The sequence below is a fragment of the Sciurus carolinensis genome, chromosome 6 (genome assembly GCF_902686445.1).
Source record: "Sciurus carolinensis chromosome 6, mSciCar1.2, whole genome shotgun sequence".
NCBI classification, from domain to species: domain Eukaryota; kingdom Metazoa; phylum Chordata; class Mammalia; order Rodentia; family Sciuridae; genus Sciurus; species Sciurus carolinensis.
This window is the reverse complement of record NC_062218.1, coordinates 4,089,342-4,109,063: the sequence shown is the minus strand read 5'-3', so window position 1 is coordinate 4,109,063 and position 19,722 is coordinate 4,089,342. Positions and strand designations below refer to the sequence as shown.

At 51.0% G+C, this 19,722-nt stretch overlaps 1 protein-coding gene across 1 annotated transcript in view; it reads right to left on the bottom strand.

Moving 5' to 3' along the window:
• The window catches only part of Adamts16 (ADAM metallopeptidase with thrombospondin type 1 motif 16), a 136,095-nt gene that overhangs the window by 84,052 nt on the left and 32,321 nt on the right, over positions 1–19,722 (bottom strand). Inside the window, exons 4-9 of the mRNA XM_047555847.1 lie at positions 16,468–16,729; positions 14,560–14,759; positions 12,873–12,956; positions 10,726–10,885; positions 9,188–9,293; positions 2,582–2,719 (exon numbers count right to left, since the gene is read on the bottom strand). Coding sequence (XP_047411803.1) covers positions 2,582–2,719; positions 9,188–9,293; positions 10,726–10,885; positions 12,873–12,956; positions 14,560–14,759; positions 16,468–16,729 — 950 coding nt within the window. The remainder of the gene's footprint in view (positions 1–2,581; positions 2,720–9,187; positions 9,294–10,725; positions 10,886–12,872; positions 12,957–14,559; positions 14,760–16,467; positions 16,730–19,722) is intronic.

Below are 19,722 nucleotides of genomic sequence, written 5' to 3'. Positions count from 1 at the left end.
AAAGCAAGACAAGCCAGGCACAGCAGTGCACTCCTATAATACCAGGAACTTGGGAGGCTGAGGCAGGAGGATTGCGAGTTCAAAGCCAGCTTCAGCAAAAAAGAGGTGCTAAGCAACTCAGTGAGACCCTGTCTCTAAATAAAATACAAAACAAGGTGGGGGATGTGACTCAGTGGTCAAGTGCCCCTGAGTTCAATCCATCATACCCCTCACCCTGACAAAAAAAGAAAAGAAAACAAAACAAAAACTCATTCTAAGAAGGAGAAAAGCTCTGAACAGATACTTTGTTAAAGAATATATGCAGATGACGTGCATATAAAAGATGCTCAACATGGGTGATTAGGGAATTACTAATTAAACTCATGAGGCACCCTGCACACCTACTCAGATGGCTGGAATCCAGGACACTGACAGCATCAGGTGCTGATGAGCCTGTGAAGCCACTGGAACTCTCATCCACTGCTTGTGGGAATGCAGAATGGGGACCAAGGGAAAGTCACTCAACCAGTTACAAACCATCTCCCACAACATCCGTTTGGACAAAATGAATTTTGACTTTGTTGCATGCCCTACACCAAATATCCAGTGGCCTCCATGTGACATGCAAAGCAATACATCTTGGGGTTTACTTGGAAAAATATATCTAAGACTTTGGAAAGAGTAAAGATGTTCCCCCAGCAGTGTACAGAAAGCACCAACCCAAAGCAAAAATATGGATAATTCAGACTCCAGTAAGAAAATGAAAACCGCCGCCTATCAAAAGACAACACTGAAAGAGCAAGTGGAAAGTCAGAGTGAGAGATGCTTATGTTCTATATGTTCTGGGATGGATCAAAATGTTCATGGGACATGTAAAGAGCTTCCATCAAGAGAAAAGGAAAAGAAGGCCTCAGTTATTTAAATGCTCAAGAGATTGAACAGGCACTTTACCAAAGAGGTTGTTCAAGTGGCCATTAGACATGTTAGAAAGGTATTTGTCCTAATTAATTCCCACCTGAAATTGCCAGTGCACACCCAACAAAATGACTAAAATGAGAAGCATCCACACCACATGTGGCAAAGATCAGGAGCATGTTAATGTATCACTATTTTCTAAAGAACTTGGTTTGGTGCTATCACTTCATTTTCCAAGTAAGAAGAGCAAGCTTCCCAGCAGGACACATTATTTGCTAAGGTGGAGGAACCCCAGGGAGGCAGTCTGCTCAGTGCATCAGCTCCATCCTGCCTTCTCCTCATGCATGGGCATGGCGGTGCCTGCTCTCCAGCCTCAGAGATGCCTGGGCTCTGCAGAAACTAGCACCAGCTGTGACTGGCTTGCCTTCCTGAAGGTGAACTTCATACAGCAGAGCAAGCTGAGCAGAACGTGCTGCTCCCGTCACCTGCAAGCTGAGCACTGAGCCTGCTGCTCCCGTCACCTGCAAACTGAGCACTGAGCGTGCAGCTCCCGTCACCTGCAAGCTGAGTAGAGCTTGCTGCTCCCATCACCTGCAAGCTGAACACTGAGCATACTGCTCCCATCACCTGCAAGCTGAGCACTGAGCGTGCTGCTCCAATCACCTGCAAGCTGAGCACTGAGCATGCTGCTCCTGTCACCTGCAAACTGAGCAGAGCTTGCTGCTCCCGTCACCTGCAAGCTGAGCACTGAGTGTGCAGCTCCTGTCACCTGCAAGCTGAGCACTGAGCGTGCAGCTCCCGTCACCTGCAAGCTGAGCACTGAGTGTGCAGCTCCTGTCACCTGCAAGCTGAGCGGAGTGTGCTGCTCCCGTCACCTGCGACAGTGTGCCTGGGGGTATGCAGGTCAAGGCACACTTTCTGATCCACAGTGGCAGTGTGGGTGAGCAGGCGATCCCTGCGTTGCTCAGGCTTCCAGGACCCTGAGATGGTTGCCTTTCTCATGTGTCGAGCACACTGATTTATGTGGTTGGAGGGAAGGCATATTTGCTGATCTGTACAGTGCGATTCAATATTTTTAAAAGTAAATTGAAAAGCATCCATGTTGTCATGAAATGTGAAATAACCAGCTAAAATTTCCCTTTGCCACAGACCTCCCAGCTGCAGACATGAGCAATTGTGATGATTTTGTGTCTATTAACAGGAAATGACATAGGACTTCACCGAGTGGGCTGATAAATTTATTCCAAATAAGTATCTGCCCTCAGGCCACACTGGAATGGAGCCAGATTGAGCTGACAGCTTCAGGCCAGTTGGGCTCCCTCCTTCTGTATTTTTTCCCTCTTTCCAATGTTAGACGTTAGTAAAGGAGAGCAGATTCTCACTCACTGTAGGGAACCTGCCTACAACAATTGATCTTTTCCTATTAATTGAAGATGCCTAGTTAAAAAAGTATGAATACTTTCTGAAACTTTAAATGCTACTGACAAATAGTGAGTGCTGTGTGGACTACCTTGAGTGGATTGGCTCTGACGAAGCGTCTAGTCAACTGCACGGGCAGCTGACTCTCAAGACACCTTGCAAGAGGCCCAGCCCGGCAAGCACATCTGGGCTGCCTGCACAGGAGGCTGAGCAGGCAAAGACCACCAAGGGCACAGGGAGACGACATGGCTGGTGCAAGAGCTCATACCTTAAAAACTTGTGCAGGTACTGGCGGCTACAGGGTGACCAGGAGAAGACTCCATTGCGTCCTGCCAGCGTGGGGGACATGATGTTGCCCTCCGACTTTTTGCACACGTTCCCTTCTCCATCATGGACCATGCCAAAGCTACGGGGTTGGGGGGGGGAGAGAGAAATGGCTATTTCAGAACCTAGTACATTTTTAAGTATCAAATGTGCTCCAATAACTCCAAGTCTAGACCGTGAATCCTGCCATGAGCTTTAAGCAAGGCAGGCCAAGGCAGAAACCAATATGGCCTGGGCATGCTCAGACGTGTGAAGAAGGGACCATTCATTGGCTTGATTGAAAGCATGCATCAGCATCAAATCACAGCATGTGCCCAGGTGCCTGCTGGGGGCAAAGACTTTAATTATAAAAAGGAGCATTTCAAGCAGGTGCGAAGGACAGTTCATTTATGATAAAGCAAACTATCTGATCTATCTTGCTTCCTTCTCTCTGCACTCGGTTCACTGGGACTTTCAAAATTTCCAAGGACATTAGAAATGCAAACAACAGGCTCCCAGCCAGGAATTACTGACCTGGAGAAGAGAGACCCAGGTATCTGAGATCGCCAAACCAGCTGCCCAGGTGTGTCTGATGGTTAATGCAACTAGAGAATGACTGGCCACAGGCTGCTCTTGGTGACAGGGCTCACACCCTAAGGCCACACTGCAGGGCTGTGGCAGCTGGGCAGTGCATGACCCCTTGGCCCAAGTGTCTCCTCCCTTGGGAGGGTCATCTCCCCAAGAACTCAGAAGGGCGAATATGGCTGGGTTCATCGTGGACTGTCTGAAGCAGTTCCTATTACTCTTGAGTGAAAACCAGACCAGGTTTGGGTTCCAGCCTGGCACAGTGTGTGGGAGCAGCCCAAACTGCAGTGTGGAGTGAAGACCTGAGTGTGGACACCAGCAGTGGAATCCTAGCAAGACTGAAGAGTATCCGAGGAGATCTGGCAAGCGAGCGTGACCGAATTCCTGCAAACTCCTGACCAGTTCTAAGGGTGATGTGGATGTGGCCATGTCAGCCTCCACCCATTCTCTGAAGCGCTATTAAAGGCAATTAATCAGGGCCAAGGAGGTCCCATGGCACAGGAAATGTGTCATGGCTGTGAAAAGGGGCTGGGCTGAAATCCCAGTTGGGGGGCGGCTGGGGAGTCAGCATGCAGAGGAAATGCCACCACCCTGCCCTGGCTGGCCCTCCACCTCGTGAAGAAGATGCAGCGTGGCTCAGCAGCTGCCTAGGCACATCACTCCACCGCTCCATGGCTGCCTATGTTTCTAAGGAACTGGAAGCGCCAATGCCCAGGCCTGAGGACACCTTAGTTCAAGCCTTTTCATTAAAGGCACTTCCCACGATTCTAACATCAAGTCCCAAACTCTGCAGTGCCTTAGAGATCTGAGAAACACTGCAAGACGTGGTGCCCACGTTCACCCTGGAGGCTTCTGAAGCAGCAGGTTGGGGGGTCAGGATGGGGCACGTGGCTGGATTCCTACTCACCCCAGGGAGTCCGATGCCCACCCAGCATGGCCATTTCATAAGCTGTGTTGCCCCTCAGGATTCCATGCACAGACCTGGTGAATGCTGGGGTGACAGCATGACAAGACCACAGCAGTCCTGTTTAACACTGACCTAGTGAAGTCATGGCAGACTGAACAGAACACAGCCGGAAGATAAGGTTGGCATTTGGCAACCAAGAAAAATAATTGGTACTCAAGGTGTACACATCAGAAAATTTAATTTGCTCCCGTATATGAGAACACTTCATTTAAATGGTCTTCACTCCATACATTAAAATAATAAATCAGATTTCCTTCCTTCATCCCTTACCCGTTTATCAGTTTGTGAAGAACTGAGATCCCTCTCATTCATGCCCCTGGCCCCACTGCCGGTGGCTCCAGGGCTCACAGCAGGCTGTTTGGAGACCAAAAAGAAATAGTCTTTCCAGCTGCAGCACTAACTCTAATGCCCTGGAACTAACCCACCTGCAGATTAGATTGGATTTGAGTGTTGTATTCAATGTTGGGTACATTCAATGTTCTCACAAAGCTTTCTCGAATGACTTAATTATTGTCAACAGATATTTCTGGATTTCTAGTGATAGACCCAGGATGAACGGTCACGCGTGGCAGGGTCTCAACTATTTCATCTGTTCAGAGAGCACAGCCGGGCAGTGGGACGTCCTTCAGAGGAGCGGCGCTTGGTGTCATCTGGTGGTCACTCCACCCTCGGTGTGGCCATGGTGCCCTCGGCGAGAGACCTGGTGTGGGCACCGTGAGCAGCACAGCTCATCCTCAAGGGAGCAGGAGGCTGAGAGGAGAGGGCTGCCTGGGAGACCATGGGCTGGGGCTGGGGACCTCGCCAGGGTCTTGTCTCTGTCGTGCACAAGCTGTCGGATACCAGGCAAATTATTAGCCCCCTGGGCTTCAGAGTCCTCATATACCAAATCATATGGTCTTCTTCGTAACTGTACTGATGCCCGAAAAACGTGTACTTCACAAAGGAAAATTCAGAACTGCTGTCCCTTGTCCTGATTCAAATATGGTCTTGGTCACGTCCCTGAACCTGTGGAAGTCACTCGTGCACACGTGGCGTATATATGTTTATGTCTGTGTCGGGCAGCCAGCGGACTTCCGATACTTTATGGACAGAGAAGCAAGAACTCCCAAGAGGAACAGCGATAATGAAATCGGTAAGAGTCGAAGCTGTGCTCTGCCTGGGTTCCGCAGGGAGCAGTCTGAGCATCACTGACCAGACGATGGAGCAGAGACCAGCTAGTTCCAGTATTCTATAGGTCCTTAGAGTCACTGAGCACCTCTCTGTCCCAGGGGAAGGGGCTCAGGCTGATGGCAGAGCATGGCCACAAACAGGTGGATGCCCATCACCGCCAAACACCTCAGTGGCATCTGACATCACTAGAGTGCGACTGAGCTGCACCACAGCATCACCCAACAGTGGGGCTGCCTACCCATGCCGCTTCTTCCAGGAAGTCCTCTCTGACTGTCCCTGTGTGGCCTCTTGCAATGCCAGCCCTCTTTACTCCACCCCTTACCTGACACATCTGCCTGTCTTCCCTTTTAGAGTTTGGGAAAGCATGGGTTGCTCTTCCAGACTCCTACATGATGCCCTTTGGCAGGGTGCAGATTGTGCTCCGTGAGTGGGTGAGTAGGTTGAGGGAAGGACAGGCCTGAAGGACCACGCATCCCTCTCAGCACAGTGAGCACGCTGTGGTGGTGTCTTCCTGAAATGGAAGCACAGCGTAACTACCGAAGCCGACTCTGTAGAATGGAAACGTCCTGTTCAGACAGGACACATGTGGGAGGAGCTCCAGCCTCTTGGTCTGCAGATGGGAAGCCCAGTAAGAGCTGATGGGTGACGCTGAGAGGCGTGATAGTGACGGGGGCAGACGGGAGTGAGTGGTGGGAACGTGAAGTTAAGGGACTGATTCTCAGACGAGGCCCGTGGTGCTGAGCCTCACCTGGTTTCACTCCTGAAAAGCAATTTACCTGCAGCCCTGCCGGTTAGGTTGGCAGGAGGTTACGTTCCTCAGCAAACGACCTGCTACCTGCAGGAGAAACACAGGCCCCGAAATGCCAGCAAGAGGGACACAAGTGACCCTGAGCGGGGGCCCTTTCACAGATCCTTTATGTCCCTGGAACTCAGGGAGCTAAAGATGACTCTCCCAACCATAAAATCTGTAAGAACAGTTTCCAGTGAGAACCAATCAGGAAAGTGACCTAGAGATGTCATGGCAGTGGGGACTAGAAAGTCTGATGTCATCCTTCTGTCAGTCAAAAGTTCTAAACAGGACTCTCCGCAAATTTCCCTAGGACTCCCTATAAAACTGGAGGACAGAAGAGGCATACTGTCCCTCCCCTTTCTGAGAGGACCCTCTCTCCCTTGAGAGTGTCCCCTTTTCCTTTTCCTATCCCTTCAATAAACTTGTGCCTGTTACTCTGAGTGACATGCTTGAAATCCTTCTGACTTGATTGCAAGATTTGGGGTTTGGAGTGGGACTTTTAGGCTGCCTCACTTTCCTGGAAGGCCTTAGTCCTGAAATGATAGAACTGCAATGAATCTGGAATCTGCGCCCTGCCAATCCAATGGCACGACTTCCCTTATCAAAGGGAATAGTCCACGGGACTCGTGCCCAGACGATGCACTCTTCAACACGTGCAGTTCTGCCCTCCGTGCGGCCGTGCTGATTCTTTGACACCACTTCCAGCAAACCGCATGTCCTGCTTAAAGAGATTTAATAGAAGGAGGAAACTCCTCGAGCCACGATCACTCCAGCAGTCCTGCGCGCTGCACTGGAGCCGAGTACACATCTGGACTCTGGCTCTGGTCTCTCTAGACACCTGTTCTTGACAATTTCTATTGTTGGTCAATTCCTCAGCATGAAGGGCAAGTGGGTTGGGGATGAAAACAGTAGAGCTTAGAAGAAACTGGATGAGCAGAAACTATAATCCTTCCTTGGGTTAAAGTTGAGAGCCTCCCATAGCAAACGTCCTAACAGATGCAGAATTACTTTTTAATCCTTGACATGTGGAATTTGAATTTGACTCTCCTTGGAGCTCATTGCCAAAGGTGTGATAAAGGCACACTGTTTATGTCGTGGCGTCTGATCCCTCCTCGAATCTGTAATTCCTTCTTCAAGAAACAGAATAATAAATGAGTGGAATAAATGTGCTTGTCTTCAATTCCATTAAAGTAAGATGTGTGAAGTTTTGTTACTGGTGACATATGCTATGGCCTTTCTCATTGGGAGCTGTCACACCTAACAGCTGGCTTGAAATATTCACCCTTCATTTGCCCCTGGCTCACATCTGGCTCACTCACCCCCTGTTCCACCCCCACACACTTGCTGGATGCTCAACCTGGACCCCTCGGTGGGGGAAAGCAGTGTAAGGGATTGTCCTACGTGGTTCCTGCAGTTTGAGCTTCTGTGAAATTGCTCCACAAATTTCACGATAGGTGCCCCTCCAAAACAGGTCTTGCCATTATGGTTGCTACTGGGATGGTGACTGTGACCCTTCATTTTGGCACTGAGCCCATGCCAAACGTACACCTTTCCTATTTCCTCAGCATGAGCAGGAGCTGTTTCGTTGGCAACCCTGGCTCTTCGGAGCTCCTGTTCTCTCTTCTGCAGTGTCCTCCAGACGGCAGCGTCTGGGGGTTATTCTCTTAGGCTTTGCCGTCCACAGGGGTAGCTCTTCCTTCACGCCACCTAGAATCCTGTTTTCAAGGGAGTGGACGTTTATCTCATTTTAAGGACATCCTTCAGCCATTGAGCCCAGGCTGAGTGAGGGAAGGAAATATTAATAAGTGGCCAACTCTGATCCTTGCTGGCCTCGGGGTGGAGAACCCGCTGGACACATCCCGCTGCACTTGGGTCAGCTTCACCTCCTCAGCAGCCAGGGCAGTTGGTGCCCATATCTCAGCTGCTTATCGAAAGCTGACGGGCTCAGTCCCTGGTGACTTAAATATTTCTTGCCTTGATAGTTTAATTAAATTCAGGTACGGTTCAGAGGACAGCAAGATCCTCATGTCGTTACAATAATGAATGTTTTTGAAGTTTTAACTCGAGCAGACTATTAAAAATACAATTATGATTTAACCAAAAGCCTTATAGAGTGTAGGTGTAATTTTCTAGGCAATGGAATCGTCAATCATTACCTCTAATGGTGAAGGGGTCAGTAATGGGATACGGGGCTCCATTTTCAGGTCATCAGTTCACACAGAGTCAAAGCCACAGGGCCGGGTGGAATTCCACTGGACAATGGCCAAGCATGTATGTGCATAAATGTGCACACACACACGCACACACACACAGGCGCCTGAACGGGTCTGGGTGGCTTGAGTCTGTGACCTAGTCCATTTTTCAACACAGGATGGAGAAGTCAGGTTTGCAAAAACAAATCCAAACACCCCTTTTGCTTTCCTTTTACTGGTAAAACAGGTTGAAAGTAAAAAAAAAAACAAATATATATATATATATATATATATATATAATAGAAAAACTGGAATGTCTAGAACATTTTCTAGGCTGAATTCCAAGTACAATTTTAATACACAAAACACTACCTCCATCACCCCTGCTGGCCTGCGTGTTCTTCGGGACACCTGTGGGAAGTCAATGGCTGCCTGCGCTGCAAGGGGGACCCTTCAAACCCTTTGAATACATGGCTCCCAGCTTGTAGAAATCTTAGACAAAAAAACCTTACCTGAGACTAAACATTTCCACAAGTACTGCTAGACTTTTATTTTTTTCATTTTACAGGGTAAGCGTAAGGTTTTCACGTCCAAAGAGGATGCCAGCATCACGTCATCCTTGTTGAGAGCTGCTGGCCCAGGACCCTGTCCAGCTAGGCTGGGCCTCAAGGTGCAATGCGTTACTGACTCATTTCAAAGCAAGCCCAACACTGAAGTCAGGCATCTAAGGACAGCATTTTATAATTGACATCTCACTGTCTACATATGAATTCCCTTTAGAGACTTGATTTAATGCACTGGTAACCCTACCGTGATCATCCATTTAGGAAAGGACCCCAAGCTGCACCCTCCCTGGAGATGGCTTACTTGTGTCCAGACTCATGGGCGATGGTGAAGGCCAGTCCAAGCCCTGTGTCTTCATTAATCGTACAGCTGCGATATTTACTACACATTCCACTTATGGGTGCAAATCCTATCGGGCAAAGAGATTGAAAGAATATTTACTAATGTTGCAATATAAAAAGTAAGCAGATATTTATTTTCTGTCCTATAGTGAAATCTGGTCCTCGCCTTCATTTGGGGAAACATGAAATGAGCCACCCTTGGTCCATCATGAGGGAATGCACAACGTGTAATAATGTGGGGGAAATGGGTCTACCCAGGCGCCCAAGGACTCTGTGTCCCATGGAAGACAGCTCATGGTTCTAGACCATGTTCCCAGCACAGACTGACTGGGCGACATGGAAGAGGGTTTGCTGCCTTTCTCTAGAACACCTGTGCTCTCCAAAGCACCCAGGAAGAGCCTGTAGAGACGGCTGTGCTGGGAGGTCCCAAGCCCAGCCTGTTCCACGACTCTCACTTCTAAGGGCCTCCGTCATATCACAGCTGTGTCTAAGGCAGCAGAGGGAGGCAGATCAAAAGCAGACGAGGGAAAGCCACGTGGGCCGATCTGGGGGATCGGGGTGCACTTCTAAGACCCTCTCTCACTGGGGACACAGCTTATTTCCCCTGCAGTGAGTGGTGACCACACGTGTGAGGTGCTATCCAGCAGCTGGGAGGCCCGTCGGGGCTGTGTCCAGGGATTACTGAGGGCTGGTCACGGAGGCACTGTGCCTGACACGTACCAAGTTGCAGATCCCAGAAGGACAGCAGGGTAGGCATGAGCCACAGCAAGCATGCAGTGGCCACTCTTCCTGCTGGGGTGCTGAGACTACCCTACCATCTGAGTGTTCCAAGGGCCACTAAGGGCCAGCCTGGTGAACTCTGTGAACTCTGCACAATAGATGAACCTATGCTAGACAGGAACCTGCTCGAAAGCTTTTACAACAAATTTACAACAAAATGTTCCTGTGTGACCTTGGAGAAGAAAGAGAGCAAGAGGAAAGTCTCCAGAGTGCCGGAGTTAGGAGCACACTGCTTTACAAAGTGCTGCTTCCGGGACACACCCAGCCTTAGCCATGGCTAAAGCTCACCAAATCGCTAAGATTGAGCTATTTATAGAGAAGAGGGAAAGTGGAGCATATAATAGGTCATGCTGTCTTCATAAATATTCATAAAACTGCATTTCTGCTGCATAATGAGATCTTCTGATGGATAACTTGGATCTACTAGCACATTCTCACATGTGGTAGTAGAAACAGGAGAAATTTTGTCCTACACCAGAAGAGACGGAGACTCAAACTCTCTGAGTGGCCTTCCTTGTTCATGTCCCTCTGGATGGATAAGAGCCTGCCTCAGGACTGAGCCTCAGCTGACGCAGGGAAGGGAGTCTTCTCCTCACAGATATGCTCAGCAGCAGCTGCTGCTTGTGGATATGAACAGGGACAGAAATCCTCCCCCCACACACTACCCAGGGAAGAGGCTCAAAGCACACGTGGCCCACAGCCTCTACTGGAAGGTCTTACCCAAAGTATCACAGGGCTCGTTCTTCCAGGAGCATATGTCCAGGCCCGTCAGTAGGATGGCGTGGTCATGGCGAGTTCCGTCCTTCCCCATCAGTCCGGACTGCCACTGACAGAAGCTACTCAAGGTGTGGTCTGCGTGGTGACTTATCACCAGCCCTGGCTGTGCAAGAGAGGCCCAGGCCCCATGAGCATGAGGGAGACGCTTCAAGGCCTTATCATCACAGCCAACTATGGTTGACATGAACTTCAAATACCAAAACGGACCCGAATGGCAGTAAACTATTGCGTTCATCTTACGCATTGCCTAAACCCTGATAAATTCAGTGAAGGCACCCAGGTACTTTTCTGTTTATAAACAATTGGGATACATGTGCCTGAGTCTGAATGCATGTTCACAGACTTCAGTGTATCTTTTTTTTTTGTATTTAAAACCTTTGAGAAACACTTGGCAGTTACATAAGGTAACAGAATCATTTCTGCACTCTTTGTCCACAAGACAAAACACATGTGGCCAGTGATATGTGGCTCATTTCATAACCTGTTGGCAAATGGTATCTCCAGCAAAGCCCCTTAGTATTACATTAAGTAACTGTCCTACTACAGAGGCAGATAGATCAGTGTGTAAAGCTCTTATTGGTGGGACGTGGTCTTCAACCAGAAAGAAACCAGGTTGGAGATGTTCCACCACATCATATACACCAAATTCTAGCAGAACAACAGTGAAATGTCAGGGTGAAGAGCTGAGGAAATCGGGGTGTGCGGGAGCATCCATCAAGGCAGGCTGCCTGAGCTGTCTCAGCTTTGGGGATAGCAGTGCCGCCATGTCCTATGGGTGCTCAGGGAAGATCAGTCAGGTACCTCAATTCCAGTACACCATCTTGTTCAAAGCTTTCGCTGCTGGAGGGTGGTTGAAACCTTTGTCTCTAAGTCACTAAATATGTTTTCTCCTGAAATGTTGGTTTTGTTTTTCCAGAGGGTCCAATCCACCCAAGCCAGGTGGTGTGCGTCCACACTGTGGCAGGCCTGCATTCCTCAGAGGCCGATTTCCAGGAACATGGCATTAATTAAAGTTAACACAGGTGCACGATCAAAAGATAACCTTGCTTACTCTTTGCAGCTTGGACGAATTCCAAGGTGAAAAGGTTCTAATTCGAGGAATAATTAACCTGTCACCTGAGAAGCCCTGCTGGTCAGCACCTCTCCCCAGGCACAGGAAGGACAATGAGGAGATCCTCCCTGACCAGTCAGGCCAGATGCAGCCCTGACCATGCACGTTCCCACCCTGTGGGGAAACAGTGTTCTTACAGCCTGTGAATGAGCTTGGATTCCATCTAAAAATTCTTTGTTCTGGAAACAAAACAGCTGTAGCTAACAGGAGACTGAGGTGTCACCGAGGGTGGACATGAACACCTGGTCCTCACTTGCATCCAGCACCCACTCTCCTTTGCTGAGTCGGTAATCAGCTTGGGGAAGATAGGAGTGGTCATGACTAAGATGACTTCCACTGTTTACATATGCCATGAAGGGCTCACTCTGAACTGAGTCCCGCTGAGCGTTCCCTAGGAGTCTGGACCCGGGCATCGGAGGTGCTTCCACATGCTGCCACAGGGATCCTGTAGAACTTAGGGTCATGTGCACTAACAGGAAGGTGGTTGATATTCAGAGTCTTTATGAAACTAAAACCCTAAGTGGAACGGTGGGGAGGTAAGGTTAGGGCGTTCACCTCAGGAGCCTGAAGGTGACCGGGTAGAGCCGTGTGTGCCCCAGAGCACTGTGTAACTTACAGGCTGCAAAGCATCTTTACTCCTCCAGCAGAAAGCAGGAGCTCAACTCCATCTGGCCCCCCGAGGGCCCCAGACACAGTGGCCAAACCCTGTATTCCCAGTGTTCCCACCTATAACTCTAAGGCAGCTCTTCTTTCCACTTTATTACAGGTCAATTAAAAGTGTTTCATACTCCCTTAGTCCCCCACACAATTTAAAAGAACTGAAAAGAAACTCATTGCAAAATCTTCGAAGTCTTCTGTTCCCAAGGGAAAAAGATGTAAAGAATCCACAGAACATGATATTTAATGTAAGGGAAAAAGCATGATTTTGCAAATACTTTACTGGGGAAAAAGCAAGTTGCTGGTTTCAAAGGTACAATACCTGCTCATCTTCCAGAAGAATGAGACCTACGATTGCGATGTTGATGTTCCCTCCTATCGTTCCATCCTTGAATAAGGCAGACACCTGAAACAGCAAATCCACACAGACCCTGAACAGCCACATGTGCCCTGCTGTGCAGCCCTGCCCATACCCCAGTGGGAGGGCGATTGTCACGCTCTTATGTTGTCAGGCAGGCAAGGACACATCAACCCGCCACCAGTCGAGTGCTCATGGTGTGCTCCTGGAAGTGGCAGGCTAGCATTTGGGGTTGGGTGGGGTTCACCTCCTGCCCAACCCCACTGAAGGGAGGGCAAAGCCCTGGGTGGGTAAGTGTCCACCTTAGAATAGAGCGGCTGCTTTACTCCTAGCGATGACCACCTAGGCTAAGCAGGGCCCAGATCCTCCCGGTGAGGAAGCCAGGCACGTGGAGAAACGCTGAGGAAGAGAGCAGAGGACACAAGAAAGAGAGGGACGGTGGCGAGAAGATGATGGCAGAGCCGTGAGAACTTGAGGGGCCACGGAATGGGAGCAGACGTGAAGGATCAGGGCAGCGACCCTCCATGGTGAGGAGCAGGGATAGCTTGGCACAGGCACAGGTACGGGGACAACGCCACAGCTGGGGTGCAGACACCTCCGCGACTGGGAGCAAGACTGCTGCGGCCTGTGCTGAGAAGGCCCAGCCCTGCCCTGCCGGGCGACTCCCTTGAACCGCTTCCCTCAGTTCCCGACCACATAAGCAAGACCCGGCAACCCACGGGGTGCCGGCAACGAAAACCACACAGGTCGGTGGAAGGACCCTCGGTTCTGCTTATGGCGTAGAGGGTCTCCACGAATACATTCAAACTACCGCCACTGAACTATTTCTGAAAACATCCAAGGACCCCACACCTTACCGTCTGGGATCAGATTTCAGTCCCGTGCTGTGGGGTCAGCACCCCTCTCTTTGCTCCCCAACAATTCCCACAGTTGTCAGTTTGAGATGAGGATACCCTTTGTGTGAGATGATGTTCTACCAGGTCGTATGTTGTAGAGCTCTTGTAGGTTGAAAGGCCCACACTCAGCCTCTGAGCATCAGCACTCCTAGAAAGCTGGGTGTTTCTACATTCTCCCCTGACAGCTCACTGCACTCTACTCCTCCACACCCTCCAGGAGCCCCAGTAGGTTGAAGAGATCAGCTGACCCCAAACACCACAAGGGCACAGGGCCTGCAGAGGGTCAGTTCACTTGTCCTCTGTGTGTCACCCTCAGAAGTTCTGAAAACGATTCTTCATAGGAATATGTTAAAGCTAAGGGTTACCACCACCTGAGCTTTTCTTCCCCAGGGACCCACACCCAAGTGCACCAGGGACACACACCCAAGTGCACCAGGGACACACACCCAAGTTCACCAGGGACCCACACCCAAGTGCACCAGGGACCCACACCCAAGTGCACCAGGGACCCACACCCAAGTGCACCAGGGACACACACCCAAGTGCACCAGGGACACACACCCAAGTGCACCAGAGACACACAACCAACTGCACCAGGGACACACACCCAAGTTTACCAGGGACACACACCCAAGTGCACCAGAGACACACACCCAAGTGCACCAGAGACACACACCCAAGTGCACCAGAGACACACAACCAAGTGCATGGCACACTGCAGAGCACACAGGCCTGAGCTGAGACGCTGACCCTACCATGTTGAGGATGGTCAGCACGTAGGTGGTGATGTTCTCCTGCCCGTGGTTCTGCATCATCTTCCTGTCCACCACCACCAGGGTCTCCACGTTCAGTTCTTCATTCCGGTGGGACTTGAGGAGTGAGCGCCGGCGCCGCAGGCCAGACTTGTACTCATCGGGCAGGACGAAGAGGTCCTCCGTGGGGGGCTGGGGCGCATCTATGAAGCAAGAGGAGGAGAGAAGGAAGGCAGGGCCCCTGCACCTGTCCCTTCAAGCCCAGATGAACACCTGGAGCGTGATAACCACGTGGGTGAACGCCTCCCAAGCCCCATCACTGGCCAGCACATTCACGCCCTCGAGGTGGGGATGAGGCTGGTCTCTGTGTGACGTCTTCAGCCTCTGCACCTGCCCGTGGGCGTCTAGGATGGCAGCATGCAAGCAGAGGGACTGAAGCCCTGGGAAAGGCTTTCAGGTCGGGGTGGTGTGGTCCCCGAGGTTTGGTCTTGATTTCTGCTGTGCAAATGTGTGTCCAGAACAGAAGCAACCTGCGGCAGAGGTCCCTGGTGCTGGACACAGGGCCCGAGCAGGAGGTGAGGGGTCCAGCAGTTCAGAGCTCTCACCAGCCCCTCAGCAAGCCACTCGCCCCTCACCATGGCACTCGCAGTACTGTCCCCCAAACATGAGACTCATCCAGACATGCACAAATGCCCAGGGCTGAGAACCAGAAGGTGCACCCACCAGCCTGTGGCTCAGCCTCACTGTCGGTTTAAACAAATCAGCCTACCTGAGTCTGCCTTGTCCACAGACAGGCAGGCACAGAAAGCAAGACTGCCTGAGTCTGCCCTGACCACAGACAGGTGGAAAGCAAGCCTGCTGGAGTCTGCCCTGTCCACAGACAGGCGGGCACAGAGAGCAAGGCCCCAGTTTCTGAACCCGAGGCTCAGAGGAAAGAGCCCTCCTGAGCGTGAACTCCGAGACAGAAGACCAGGGCCACCCCAGGTAAGTCCAAAAGGCAGAAGGCTGAGCCCATTGACTGAGTTCACTTGGGTTTGAGATTTTCAAGTTCCTCAATGTATCACATGGGTTCGCTCGTAGGGTACAATGGTTCAGGAGCCTCACAGGTGTGGTGTCTGAATGGTGCTCATTTGGCTGGTGAGGGCCAAGAGGTTTTCCCTCTGTTCGCCAAGGTCTGCTGAGCACCCGCCACGTGCTCAGCTCTGCTTTAGGGTGTTTGTACAGCAGCCATCAAAACCAACCAGATGGAAGACCGGGGCTGGGGAAGCCAGGCTTTCCAGAGGCCCGGGGTGCAGGGAACATCAAGTGACGCTAGAGGGGACAGCTCACGGAATGAGGGGAATTCCAGAAGCCGCATTCCTGAACTTGCGAGAGGTTTCCACATAAATGTAAATAGATCACCTCCTAAGGGATCAGCCAGAAGAGCTGCCCATAAAGCCTGGTAATGACTGGCAGGTAAGTCACGCAGTGTGGGTCTCCCTTTTGATGTGGTGAGTAGAGCCCATGAATATATACATAGCAAATCACCTCAGCAGGGAGCTACGTGGCCCTCGACAAACCCAGACCTCAAAAACACAGAATAACTGGGCAGGGAGGACAGGGTTCTTTTGAAGAGATCTGGTGGATTCTGTACCTCTGTCATTTAATCTGCCAGGAAACAGTTTGTTAAAAAAGAAAAAAAATATAAATATATATATACACACACACACACACACACCGCCATTATCTCTCCATCTCTGGGGTGGTGGGGTGCTGTGCCCTGAACTGGCACGTAACAGAGCCTCTGTAGGACCCTGCTGCAGTGTGGTGATCTCAGCCATAGACATCATCCTGTAGGTACAGACAGAATTTCCCCACTGGCTTACGCATGCCCAGATCTCGACACCCACAGGAAGGACGCCCCTTACGTACATTTCCTGCGTCTTCCGCAGAAGTGCTGCCTGTGCGGGTGCCCGAGGTTGTCACTGTGGCCCCGCAGGCCTGAGCTGGCCGGCTCCCGGGTCCTGGTGAGCAGCAGCCCGGCGGGTGCGCTGGGGGCCTGGGGTTCCGCTGCTCTCTTGTACAGCACGTGGGAGGCAGGGCCGCCCTGCCCAGAGCCCGTCAGCCTCCCTGCCAGGTGTGGAGGCAGCGGCGTTAGGAAGTAGTCGGCCTCCTGGGTCCTGATCATGCCGGCCTGGAAAACAAGAGCAGGAGGGACAGCAGGATCGCCCACCAACGCCGCGGCAGCCACAGGCCAAGCCTCACATTGTGGAATGTTCTCTCCAGGGGAGCATTCGTTGGAAAACCTGGGCTGAGGATGAGGAATAGCAGGAACCCTGCACACAGCTGAGCTTCTCCTTTCATCTGCGTCCTTCCAGAGAGAGCTGCATGGAGTCCCAAGACCTGACAACCAACGCTGGCTAATTTAAACTAAAAGGACTGGAGGAACATGGGCGCAGACTTCCATATGGATTTCAGGCGAGGTCCCAGACAGGTCAAAATAGAATCCTAATAATTCGAATGAATTTTACAACTTGAATAATATGGGACACTTTCTAGAAAAGTATAACTTAAAATCAATCTAGAAGAAAGCATGAGATAATACCTTAGGGAATCTGCAAGGTCTTTCTAAGCAAGATATTTAAATTTTCTTTAAGAAAATCTCCTTTACAAAATAAGAAAGAAATGATTCCACAAAAACACTGTTCAGTATAACAGACCAAACAAGGAAACACATCCGGGAGACTACACTTATTCCCTTTCAGAGTGACACATGTCTTAAAGTTTGATGATGGCTGCTGGTGAGAAGGAGGACAGACAGGCAGACGTGGGGGCCACTCAGGAGACCGCACCACAGCCGCCCGGCACAGCCACAGTCCCCTCCAGGACTGACCCTGAGGACGCGTTCAAAGACAGCCTGTGAGCACCTCCTGCACACTGGAAAGATGGCGCACTCAAAGACTCTCCACCGCGACCAAGTGAGGCTCAGCTCAGAGCTGGAGGGACCGCTCGACTTCTGTCCCACAAGCTTATTGCAGGAGAAGCAGCAAAGTCATTTCAGGAAGTTCAGCGTCCGTCACAGCAAGAGAGCTGAACAAATCAGGTGAAGGCAGGCTCCTCCACATGACAGAGTCACACACAGAAGGCTTGCTGGTGAGCTGGGAGCTCTCTAAGGCCTGGCTCACACAGCCAGAGCAGTCAGCAAGAGGAAGGAGTAAAAGACACTGAAACTGACTGATAAATGAGTTCGGCAAAGTGCAGGATCCAGAACCGACATGCACAAATCACTAGTGTCGCTCTACACCAGGAGGTAAATTCCTGAACAACCACGGAAGAATCCCACCTACATAGCGACCAATAAATGCCCACGAATAAATTCAGCTGGTGAAGTGAAAGGCGTCCACAGTGAAGACTGTAAAACATTCATGGAAAAAAATGGAGGAGGACAGAAAAAAGTGGAAAGACAGCCACGTTCATGGGTTAGAAGAACCAGGAGTGTTCAGATGGCTTTGAACCCAGAGCAGTACAGATCCAGAGACATCCCCATTGACGTTCCAATGACATTGGTCACAGAAGTAGCAGAATTCCAAACATCTGCATAGAACCACAAAAAACCCATAATAGCCAGGCAACCTTGAGCTAAGAGGACAACACGGGAGGCATCCTGCGACCTGCCTTCCAATGCATGTGACGCTCCAGCAGTGGAATCAGCAGAGTGATGATGGAGGACCTCAGTGGACGGCCCAAGGTGAACTTCACGCCCGCAGCCTTGATCCTCAGCAAGGCCCCACTGGGCCTTGTGATGTGAGAGGCCTGTGGTGGTGGCTCTCTTCAGGGAGACAGGCAAGCAGGAGGCATGCAGGAGGCACGCAGGAGGGGCCATCCTTATGTCCATCCCTACCTCTTGAGCTTTGAACCTCGGCAGGTGGCCCTGCTCCTGAAACCAGTCAGTGGCCAGACTGGATGATGGGATTCCAGATGAAGGAACGCTATTAAATATGGCCATCTGCATATAATACAATTACTTACCACAGAACACTGAAGTGTCACTTAGAACTTGGCAATACTGAACTTCCAGTGTGATTATTGTGCTGCTGCTGTTTTCTGGGGTTATTTTGATAATTTAGTTCCCAAAGACATTTATTAGGTTCTAGAAGATGCTGATTGGCAGGTGCTGGTCCTGATTTCAGGAGCCCGAGTCTGATCCTCACTGTGGAGGTGGGCTGGGGGCAATCTCCGCCATCAGTGTCCACTGATCCAGTTCTGTGCAGGTCTGGGCTGTCCTGAGGCAGCCGGAGTGTTGGTGTGCTGTCGGTGACAGGTGAGAGCTCTCTTGTCTTGGGAGGGGACAAGTGAAACTCGGGGGAAAGCAGGGTGGGGGGGGATGTGAGGCAGAGGGAGCCCAGGCTTCTCATGCTTGGGAGACCAAGCCTTGGCCACAGCGCGCCTGCGGGCGGAGGAGGGCTGGCAAAGGGAGCCTGGGACCAAGGAATCCATCGGCACTGCAGGGGGCGGACCTCCCGGGGCCTCCAGCCACCCAGCACAGGAGAGGAGAAACACTCTGTACCCTGGACCAGGCATAGGAGGGAGGGCAGCACCCTGCCCCGTCAGGGTGTCAGCCGTCCAGAGCTGGCGACTGAGGGAGAACACGCGGGAAGCTGTAGCCCTGCCAAAGAGCCAAGTGTGGGGCTCGGTACCGGCCAAAGCCAGCTGGGTCTCGCTGTTCTGCACCCTAACTCACCCGGGAGTGGCCTCAACAGTTGCTGAGGTCTTCCACCTGCCCACCCCCAGGCGGCTTCCTCACTACTGGAGGTAACCAGTGTGAGTACTGAACTGAAAGAGGAGAAACAATGTTTGCTCAACTTTTTTTTTCTGACATGCCGAGGATTCCATACTTTTCACACCATCTCTTCGTACACCATCAGCTCCTAAGAAACCCAGGGCAAGGGCTACTCAGCATGCCCCCTGCAAACTGGGGTGGACTCCTGGAGGGGAAGAGCCAAATGAGTGGGCCTTGACCGTCCGGTTCTCACTTTTATTGGCTGTGTGACTTTGGATGACTTGCTCAGCCTCTGTGTGCAGTTTTGTCATCTAGGAAATAGTTCAAAGGAAAGCTATTTGCCCTGAGTCTGTGAGACTTAACATATAAAACACACGACCCATAGAGAAATTTCAAAGGAGGCTGAC